This window comes from Dryas octopetala, chromosome 2 (genome assembly GCF_963921425.1).
Source record: "Dryas octopetala chromosome 2, drDryOcto1.1, whole genome shotgun sequence".
NCBI lineage: Eukaryota > Viridiplantae > Streptophyta > Magnoliopsida > Rosales > Rosaceae > Dryas > Dryas octopetala.
In genome coordinates, this window is record NC_141367.1 from 5,284,966 (window position 1) to 5,295,593 (window position 10,628).

At 35.3% G+C, this 10,628-nt stretch overlaps 1 protein-coding gene and 1 long non-coding RNA gene across 5 annotated transcripts; one reads left to right on the top strand and one right to left on the bottom strand.

Moving 5' to 3' along the window:
* Positions 1-206: 206 nt before the first annotated feature.
* Positions 207-4,435, bottom strand: LOC147292668 (uncharacterized). Of its 3 annotated transcripts, none has more exons than XR_015120554.1 (6): positions 3,902-3,999; positions 3,010-3,170; positions 1,304-1,362; positions 1,156-1,201; positions 977-1,058; positions 207-894 (listed from the first exon to the last, which is right to left on the bottom strand). It is a non-coding gene; the product is annotated as an uncharacterized LOC147292668 (long non-coding RNA). The 3 variants fall into 3 exon arrangements; XR_015120553.1 differs by having other exon boundaries at positions 208-894; positions 3,906-4,435; XR_015120552.1 differs by having other exon boundaries at positions 211-894; positions 3,997-4,433.
* A 2,290-nt stretch (positions 4,436-6,725) lies between these two features.
* Positions 6,726-10,525, top strand: LOC147292669 (2-succinylbenzoate--CoA ligase, chloroplastic/peroxisomal-like). 2 transcript variants are annotated; one of them, XM_086230437.1, is made up of 10 exons: positions 6,735-7,083; positions 7,195-7,267; positions 7,372-7,519; positions 7,635-7,733; positions 7,916-8,013; positions 8,199-8,392; positions 8,667-8,794; positions 9,062-9,432; positions 9,708-9,922; positions 10,030-10,525. In XM_086230437.1, the coding sequence occupies exons 1-10, from the start codon at positions 6,878-6,880 to the stop codon at positions 10,157-10,159; spliced, it is 1,662 nt and encodes a 553-aa protein (XP_086086563.1). In that variant the 5' UTR covers positions 6,735-6,877; the 3' UTR covers positions 10,160-10,525. The 2 variants fall into 2 exon arrangements, with proteins under 2 accessions (XP_086086564.1, XP_086086563.1); XM_086230438.1 differs by lacking the exon at positions 10,030-10,525 and having other exon boundaries at positions 6,726-7,083; positions 9,062-9,493; positions 9,708-9,846.
* The last annotated feature ends 103 nt before the right edge of the window (positions 10,526-10,628 follow it).

Genomic DNA, 10,628 nt, shown 5'->3' on the forward strand with positions numbered 1-10,628 from the left:
AGGCTGAGAAAGCAGTGGGGAGAAGACGATGCAGTGGGACCCAGAGAGATTTATTTAATTGTTTTTACTAAGTGGTTTGTTTAAAATGTTTTTGACAGAATTATATTTACTTACGTTGTTGTGCATGGCTCAAAAGTAAGAGAAAACAGATTTAACAGTTTGATGTTCAGTATTTTCATGGGCCCGAGGTTCGGGGTGTTTCACATCACCACATTATACCAAAGCCTACAGATAAGTCGAGTTAACAAAGTCATCCCATTCAACTGGAACATCATCAATTTGGTCTTGGGTGTAACTACATTGCTTGATCCTCGAATTGCTCCATTGAAAACACAAAGGAAAATTGCATTATTTTTTGGTGTATATGCATTATGGTATAAATTGCTAGGCAATTTTTCAAAGGTTAGAGGAATTAATTAGACAGTAGAATGGTTAAGTTTGATTAGTAGCAAACAAAAGATAACTTAGTACAAGTTGAATGCATACATTAAGCAAATTCTACAGTCATGACAAATTTAAGAACAAACACAAGACTATGTTCAACGTCTGCTGCTTTCATATTAACAACCAAATATGAGCAGGCTGCACTCCCTAATTTTTAAGAAAACCCACACACCTTTAAATGCACTAAGAAAACTCGACATGGATCTAGACTTATTGACCTTCTAAGTTCTGCCAGAACATTTCCAGCAACCTAACAATTTTAACTCAATAGCCCCATACCCATCAAAATCCAAAATTTTCTCATACAACTTACTGCGTCAAATTGTCAACAAAAAAAAAAAAGGCACAAGTACAATTAATTATGGATGTCAAAATAGGCAATAAAAAAATTACCTTGCCATTGGCAGTCACACGATCTCCATTATTCAACTTTATGTACTTTTTCCTCCTCTGCCATCCATCAGTTTAGTGAGGTTAAGAGAAAAATAGTTTAAACAAAATAATAAGAAAATAATAATACAGTTAAAAGTACCTAATCCCAATGATAAACAGATTTCTGTCTCTTCATGCCCACATTATCATCTGCAACTAGATCTAAAACAGCACCATCCAACCTACAAAGAAAAATAAAAAGAAAATAATAATATGTACGTAATACGGAGAGAGCGAGAGATCTAATTCAACGGTAAAACTGGACTAATTAAGGAATACCTTTTTTCTCCTTTCCCTTTAAAGGAATAATCTCATCTTCGACTTCCTGTGAGTACCCAAAATTCATTTTAGCCAATGGGCAATACAAATAATTCAAAATAAAATACTCCTGGAAAACATCATATTTAATTGATTATTGAGAGCAAACCTTGAATTACACTATTCAGCCATCTCAATTATCACCCCAATTTCCTGGCAATTTTCATCCTAATAAAAATCGAATAGCAGCAATCTCAATTATCAATGACAATTTCATCCCAATTATCAGTCCAATAATAAATCAAACAACTAGCAGCCATCTCAATTATCAACTACCAAATTATCATCCCAAAAAAAATGAAACAATAGCCATGCATATCAATTTTCATCAATTTCCTGCCAATTATCATCCCATTAAAAATCAACTAAAGTACAGGTCTCAAGCTCTGTATGCATATTTTGCAGAGTCCTTAAGTGTATCCTTCAATTCGATACTTGACTGCTTTATTGATAACATTTTCCAATGAATAAGATTTTTTTTTTTTTTTTTTCAGCCAAAACACTGTAAGACTACAACTCAATTAAACAAAAGGCACACAGTAGAACTTACACATAGCATTCTAGAGACAACGATACAAACTAGCAATTCATGTTAAAAGAGTAAACTCAAATAGAACATTGAAAATAAATGCTCCTAATAGCAGCAAGTATTATCCCCTTGGTTTCAGGCTTACTGATAGATCCTGACACTAAATGCATATATACATGCTGCCACCAAGTATAAAACCCTTAGTATACTTGCTCCATCCTTATGGCACTTTTTAAGCATCTTATAAGAATGCAGTAGGTAGGTTTCTGGATGACAGACAAAGCCAAGATTGGAATGGCACTCCTGTATTTACATTCTTGATATTTAAACCTCAAAAAGTTGATGTTAACCATCTAGTGTGCTCTTTCATATCCAAAGAAACAAAGTTGATCTTCCTAGCTTATAATTTTCTTATGGTAATTAAACCAGCAAGTACTATAATTCAGATTGAGAGAATCATAAAATTTGCTCTAAAAATTTGAAAATGAGGAAGATTTAACATTAGGATGAAACTAATTTGCCCTAAATGCTTACCAAGATTACACTTGTCCGTTTACAACCTTGATCCCCAACTCAAACAACTAACAAAATGTATGTTTTTGTGATAAAATTTCATACTTAATTACTGCACATATACATTCCCATCAGATAAAAGGGAGGAGTTGTTATGTGAATTACCATCATTTTATATAGTAGCCTTAGTATATATATTATCGTACATGCAGAAAATATGAATGATTAAAAAAGCAAATGGGACATGACTATAAAACATGAATGATTAAAGCATTTTAGTGCCATATAGAGGCAAAACATAGAATAAATAAACAGTATATGCCCAATGTAGAATCAAGTAGATTTTATCAATAGTGCATTAACATTCAACTAGTTATAGCTTCACTAATATTGAATTCAACCTTAATTTCAAACTAAGATGCATTTTCCCACACACCTCAAAATATTATCAACTCAAACAATTCAAAGTGATGAATGAGAACTCATCTCACTGATAGCATACATGTGCTGCATTATTGTCAAAAGGTGGAAGTACATAGATCCCCCTCGTTGTATGTAGCAATTATGACATCTTCCAATGGCAATCCATCTAGTTCAGTTTCTACTATTTTCTTGTTTATGTTATCCACATAACCCCTGTGGTGCTTCCCCTTGAGCTAAACCCACTATAAAATAGTAATTATCTAACAAACAAAGAGAGTGGAATGCACAACATTTGATACAATCATAGACATCCAATTAATTGATGTCTTTATATATATTTAAAACATTACCTTTTGCTCGAGCTTCCGACCTCTTGCCTCTGTTTCCTTGCACCTCTCTTCTGCAAACAGAAGCTACGGTGCTCTATGAGTTTATCAAAATTACATTTACACCAATGGAGCACTCTCATATTTCCCAAAATGAACATCATCTTTGTGTTTAATGAATGGTGCTGCAACAAACATGTCCAAGTAAGAGCATTATATTAAATTTGATCAGCTAGAGATAGCTATTGCAGCCCCTTAAAGAAAGAATTATATCCAAATATAATAAAGGAGTAACATAACAAAAGTATTAAAATCCATGAAACATAAAGAGAGGTCATGACAATATCTGATAATTCCAACCCCACGCGCAAAGTACATGATTATACTAACTACATATCAAACAACCTTTTATAAAAACTTTACAACTTCAGTGAAACAGATAAGTCATAGTATACTGAGTGAGAATTGACTGTGGAGCTCATACAAATTATAACCTTATGTGCAAAAGACTTTGTACAAAGACAGTGTGCAATATATTTTCATCTTAAACTTTGTTTTTAAGAGAGACATCAAGATAAATTAACATAACCAGTCAAGACAAAGTTTGAAAGAAAAAAAGCTCCAAAGAAAATTGAAAACATTTAGCAAAATAACTTCATTTGCGGACTGGCTTCCTAATATAACTACTTTATTCTACACTATGGAAAAGGTCACAGTAAGTCTGCAAAAAATTGCAACGAGTAAAAAAAATCAATCTCAAAATCCTCCCAAATACACATTGCCACAAAAATAGAAAAAGCTGATGTATTCTAGGAATCAAGAAAGCACAAAAGAAAAGAAACAGAATGTAAGAAAACTATTGTATAGTGATGCAAAAGAAAAGAAAAATGCCAGAGATTAAATTGTATAGTGATACCTACATGCAAGCAACACTCCAAATCTAATCCTGGAATTGCAAATGTTTTCAATTGAAGGTTCCCAAAAAAAATATGGTATCAAGGGGGGAAGAACCTCAGCATCAATTAAATGGACATCCTTCACATGATACGGAGTAGCTTCATTATTCTCCTCTCCCTTCAGAACAACATGAACATCAGTTACATAGGCATCCTCAATGTTTGCACTGCCAAATGCCGTCAAATCAATATCTCCATCAGGAAGATATGTTTTCAATGGAACTGACCCATAAGGAAAAACCTGTGAGATTAACAACAATACAAAATTGCAGCCTTAACTTATAACCAATTCAATCACATGGATAAACTAAGAAACAACATTAGCAGCATCACTGGCCCCTGTATAACAATAAACTAGAAAACAACAGTGCATACTAGTTTTCTATAATGCATCACTATATAGCAATTTGAATAGGCAAATTCCTACTTTTAAGCCAATTAAGAAGAACATACAAGATGATGATTAACCTATTAAGAATTTTTTTTTTTTTGCCAATAAAAAGAGAGGAATAAAAGAGAAGCATCAAATGAATGCATATAAAACAGACTATCTGAAATTACAGGTAACCCATATTAATATCATCATTGAGGAACATGATTCAGACTTCAGAATACCAGAAACTTCAAATAAACCAAATAGAGATCCATGAGCAGCCCAAAATGTCAAAATCAGGTAGAGCCAAATTCTCGGTGAGAGGAACAAAACCCTGGTAGAGCCAAATTCATAACACATACCCAAAATGAATGTTTACTGCATAATGTTCCATATTTCAGGTAAATACAAAGAATTCTAGCACCCAAATTCAAACAGACCTGAGTTCAAACAAACTACAAAACACCCAAATTCCAGAAACACCCAAATAACAAACACCCATGTTCAAACAACCTGCAGATATTAGAACCCTAAATCCGAAATCTAAACTTCAAATTAAAAAGAAAAAATAACAAAACAATCTCATCAAATACCTGAAATCAGGAAGGCTGGGTGGTGGTATCGGGAAGGCTTCCTGGGTCGATCTCGATCTCGCGACGTCGTCCAGATCGAGCTCTCTTCTCTCTTTCTCTCTTCGCAACTTCTCAGACTTCTCTCTGTCTCTCTGTCGCATTCGCTCTCTACAAGCCTTCGCGCGCGCTCAACCCATCAATCTCGATCTGCAAGCCTTCACTCTCAACGTCTTTAAGGCTGGGTGGATTGGAAAACAGCTAGCTATATAGCTTAACCTTCGAGCTCAATCCATATATCTTCGTCGGAGATCGATGAAGAAGATGATGAGTTAGGGTGTGAGTGTTGGTCTGGGTCTGGTTCAGTTTGGATGTGAGTGTGGGTGTATGAGTGTAAGTATGTGTAAACTCGGGTTGTCAAAATTTTTTTAAGTGGTGAACAGTACCGCATTTTTGCCCTTCTTAAATTTTTGCATCATTTATTTGCATAGATATCACTTTTTAAGCTGGATTAATAAATTTGTCCAATATAATATATCACATCCAAAATCTTAATGATATGTAAAATAGTTTATATATCAATTTTTGAAAAAAAAACTTTTAAGCGATATTAAAAACCATATTATATCGAATACCTTTAAAATTGATATTAATATAGTGATATGTATGAGCTTTTTTGTAGTAGTGGTTGTCTCTGAGTCTCTCACTCCATGTCACATAATAAAAGGGGTTATTTAAACTTTACACCCCTCAAGTATAGGTCATTTTTCACTTTGGTACCCGATATTTAAAACGTTTCAATATGAAACCTAAAGTTTATAAAAATTGCAATGTGCCCCTTCTATTAACTTTTTTGTTAATTTTGACTGCATATATCATGTGTAAGATTCATTTACACTGATGAGGACAATAAATTTATACTATTTGAAAAAAAAAAACAAATTAAAAAGCCAGCTAGAATTTTATAGGTTAAAAAAATAAAAATCAATTAAAATTTTGAAAAAACAAAAAACTAGGAACGAAAGAGATGAGGCCGGGAGGAGGGAGAGGTAGGGATGAACGAGATAATTTTTATATTTAGTTTTAATGTTATCTTTTAATTTTTTTAATATATAATAATTTAACTGCCTTTTTCTAATTTCTTTTTTATTTATTTGGTTTATTTTATTTGTCTACGTGACATAAATTTATTGTCCATATTAGTGTAAATGAATCCTACACATGCTATATGCAATCAAAATTAATAAAAAAAGTAATGGAAGAGGTACATTGTAATTTTTATAAACTTTATGTTTCACATTGAAACGTTTTGAATATCGGATACTAACATAAAAAACGACCGATACCTTATGGGTGTAAAGTGTAATTTACCCTAATAAAAGAGATAACCACATAAAATAAAATGATAAAATGTGTGCATTCGTGATATACAAGTTGATTTTCCTTACAAAGAGCAATGAAATTTAGATTTTCTGTTGTATTTACGAAATGATTGCACCTCCGATGTCCATGAATCCAAGTCTGGCAGGCCAGCCATGTGAGTACATAAATGCTTTTTCAGCTGCTCTTCCAAAGCCTGTGTCATTCTCATTTGCTTGTTTGAGTCAGTCAATGTCGATGGTGCTAGATATCTATATATAAGAAAAACAGCAAATGGGCTATTCTCTGTGGAAATCACTTGAGTTTAGAAAAAAAAAAAATAATAATAATAAATAAAGACAGTAGCACGGGCGCACGGGTATTGTAGAACTTGGGATAAGAAAGTGGTGGTTGGTTTTGTTTGAGTTTCAAAAGCCCATATATCTTGGTTTTATTTTCCCATTATGCTTATATTCTGATCTTATAGTCGTGACACTGATATCTATCCATGTGTTTGAATTTTGAACACGATAAGATAACTTGAAATCCAATCTTCCAATGACATCCTGCTGAGACCCCGAGTGCTTAAAAACAAACAAGACTCTGGAAAATTCCCAGTTTGCTGTTTGCTCTCCATGAAAATGGGTAATTACTCAGAGGCCCACATTTGCCACTGCCTGAGCGTCCTATCAACTCTCCGGCGCAGTTCCGTGGTCACCATCACTGGCAACCGGCAAAAAACCGGCAAGGAACTCGTGGAAGGTGTAATGGGCCTGGCCCAAGGCCTGCTCCAACTGTGCCTCTCTTCCGGTGACGTCGTTGCCATTGTTTCCTTCAACAGGTTCTGCTTCACTTCTTCGCCACAAACTGAAAACAATTTTCCACCAAAATGCTTTTCAAAAAAACTCTGCTACTGCTAAAAGTACTAATATTTGGTTTTTGTTATGATCAGTGAGTGGTATTTGGAGTGGTTACTAGCCATTGCATTTGTTGGTGCTATAGCTGCTCCTCTTAATTACCGATGGGTACGTACTTGAACTTCAATTTAATTCAAATCCTGACAATTACTTACTCCCCAAGTAAAACCAAATGTGACCCAACATTTGTGTTGTGCTTGTATTCATTGCAGAGCTATGAAGAGGCGGTTTTGGCAATGGGGGTAGTGAGGCCAGTAATGTTGGTGACTGAGGAGAGCTGTATCCCCTGGTATTCAAAGCTTCAACTTAGTGATGTACCTTCTCTGAGGTGGCATGTTTCGCTGGATTCCCCTTCGAATGGTGTGTACTTTCCAGGACATGAATTTTACACTTAGAAAGAGCAACAAATTTAAAGTATTTCCCTTTGATTTACTAATTGGTTTAATGGATTACTCTGCATTCTTCATTTGGGCAGTGTTAACTACAGAAACGATTAAAAAGCATTCAGAAAAGGCAATACCTTTGGATTACTCATGGGCACCTGAGGGTGCTGTTATCATATGCTTCACTTCTGGTATAAGCTCTATACTCCCATCTGTTCTTATGTATATATAGAGGGAGAACTAATGTTTTCTTGTTCAAATTAAAGTCAAAAGATGTTCTGGAAAAAAGAAAAAAGACATAGAAAGGTTTTCAGAAATAAGTTGCAAGATTATCTGGTCATTTGTTAATTATTTATTTACTCTTGTTGTAAAGGAACCTCTGGAAGGCCAAAGGGTGTTACCCTAAGCCACTCAGCTTTTATTATGCAGTCCCTTGCAAAAATTGCCATTGTTGGTTACGGTGAGGATGATGTATGCATATGTTCTTCCTATACCTTGCAATATGACATTGTTTATGAGTTGAAGTGTGTGGGTAATGCAGTTAAAGTTAAGGATGTTCAGATTAGAGTTTCACATGAAAGCAGGGTTGACCACAACTTTAATTAGCTCAAGGAACTGAATGAATTTTGAATGTTTAATTGTGTGGCTATCTGCAGGTTTATTTGCATACTGCTCCATTGTGCCACATTGGTGGTTTGTCATCAGCCCTAGCACTGCTAATGGTTGGAGCATGCCATGTCTTTATACCCAAGTTCGAGGCTAAATCTGCCCTTGAAGCCATAAGGCAGCATAGTGTGACTTCTCTAATCACTGTCCCTGCAATAATGGCTGATTTAGTCTTTAAATTCAGGTAAATGATAAATCCGTTGTTAGAAAAGCAAGTATGTGGAGATATCTTAATAGCCATTATTTTGGATTCAAGAAGTTGTTTAAATGTAATGCACAAGTTCAAATAAAATCCACTTGGAAAGCTAGGCTTGTACTTTTGCCTTTACTAAACATTTTACTTTCCAGTTCTCTGAAAAGAGTGAGTCGTGCATTGCAAAGCTTGGTGCTAGTGATTTTGCATTTATATTCTGCCTTGTACCCTTGTTTTTCTGAGTTCATGTTCTGAAAGCCGTCAGGGGGAAGGATACATGGAAAGGCATAGAAAGTGTGAAGAAGATATTGAATGGAGGTGGAGGTTTGTCAATTGAGCTTACCAAAGCTGCCACCAAATTGTTCCCACAAGCTAAGCTTTTCTCAGCTTATGGTAGGTCTCCCTTTATCCCAACTGGTTCCCTCATGCATATATTCCATTGCATTCTACATAGACATAATTAATTGGTAAAAACCCAATCTGTGTTACATTACACACCTCAGAAATTTGATCTGAAAACTTGTATCTATCTATAATGTATTGATTTTGTTGAAATTTGACTTTGTGGGTGTTCATTTAGTTCCCCTTCAATCATTCTCTTCTACAATATATGTGGGTTCTTATGATTTTGTTTCTCCTCTTACCTTCTAATGATTAAAGGGATGACGGAGGCATGCTCTTCATTAACCTTCATGACACTGTATGACCCAAGGGTTGACACCTCTGTCCAACCCCCTAAATTGCAGCCAGTTCACCAACCAAGAGGCATTTGTGTTGGCAAGCCTGCTCCTCATGTCGAATTAAAGATATGTGAGGATGGCTCTTCTCATGTGGGGAGGATTTTAACTAGAGGCCCTCATGTGATGCTTAGATATTGGAATCAAAGTCTACCAGAGGCACCAGAGTCCAGCAATGAAGTTTGGTTTGACACAGGTGACATTGGGTCCATTGATGAATATGGTAATGTATGGCTTCTTGGACGAGCAAATGGTCGAATCAAGAGTGGAGGGGAGAATATTTACCCTGACGAGGTGATCATAATCTATATTGACCTCCGTGCTGTTTTATTGAGAAATCAATGACGAAAAACTGGTATGCAAGGTTATATATAATCTTTCTTTCACAATACATGTGTGTTTCACTGTTATGTGGTGTATGTTGTGAGAGGGAGGTTATACGTAATCCATCCATACAACCAAGATTTCTTTTGTTGCAGATTATATCTTTAGTTGGTTTCATTTATGGATATCTTACTTGTTTCATTGTCAACCAAATTCGCATGAAGTGAAGTTGTTTAATGATACAGGTAGAGACAATCCTATTACAACACCCAGGAGTCACCAGCGTTGTTGTTGTGGGAATTCCAGATGCTCGGCTCACAGAGATGGTGGTTGCTTGTGTTCAAATCAGAGAAAACTGGCAATGGGTTAATACAAGTATCGGACACTCTGCTGCAAAACAAATGCTTCACATTTCCAGTGAGATCCTTTGGCAATATTGTAAAGAAAAGAACTTGACTGGGTATTGCTCTTCTAAAACCCTTGAGACTGGCTGTTGAGATTTCTATGAATTCCATTCTTGCTCTGTTTCTTTATGGTAGTTTACTTTTTCTTTATGATCTTTTGCAGGTTTAAGATACCAAAAGCATTTGTTTTATGGAAGCGGCCATTTCCACTAACCACGACTGGAAAAATAAGAAGAGACCAAGTCCGGAGAGAGGCTATATCTCATTTCCAATATCTGACTAGCAATCTATGATTTTTTTTTTTCTTAGGGTATATGATTGTTAAAATGAAGGTGATATACAGATATACACATCTATAATTGCCAAATCCCACTCCATTGTAATCCACCCAGGGATCATAATCCTATGCCATGATGATCAATCCTGCATTCATTCAAAAGTTGGATTTTTGGTTATGCTGTCAGTAATATCATTTGTCATTTTTATGAATAGTATACTCTGGGGAATACTGGGAACAGAGGCAAAAAGGCAATGCAGCTATTCATCACTATTCACCATTGTTGCCATGGAAAACTCAAATCAAAGATCCATGAAAGTAAAAAAATTAAGCATAGAATAATATTGAGCCATCAGGTTAGCTAATTGCTTTCCCCGATGCCCACCCCTAGTCAAAACCATTACAATGCTCTACTACGTACGCTCTAAGTATTTTAGTTTGGTTGGAGGGACCTTGAATTATGGCCCCCTCTTTTACATCAGGAT

What these genes read in the sequence shown, in the direction of transcription:
- LOC147292669 (XM_086230437.1), top strand. Translation starts at nt 6,878, where the DNA reads ATGAAAATGGGTAATTACTCAGAGGCCCACATTTGCCACTGCCTGAGC. An exon ending in GCTGGATTCCCCTTCGAATG is followed by an intron (nt 7,520 to 7,634) that starts GTGTGTACTTTC and finishes TCATTTGGGCAG; the next exon opens with TGTTAACTACAGAAACGATT. An exon ending in TATCATATGCTTCACTTCTG is followed by an intron (nt 7,734 to 7,915) that starts GTATAAGCTCTA and finishes CTTGTTGTAAAG; the next exon opens with GAACCTCTGGAAGGCCAAAG.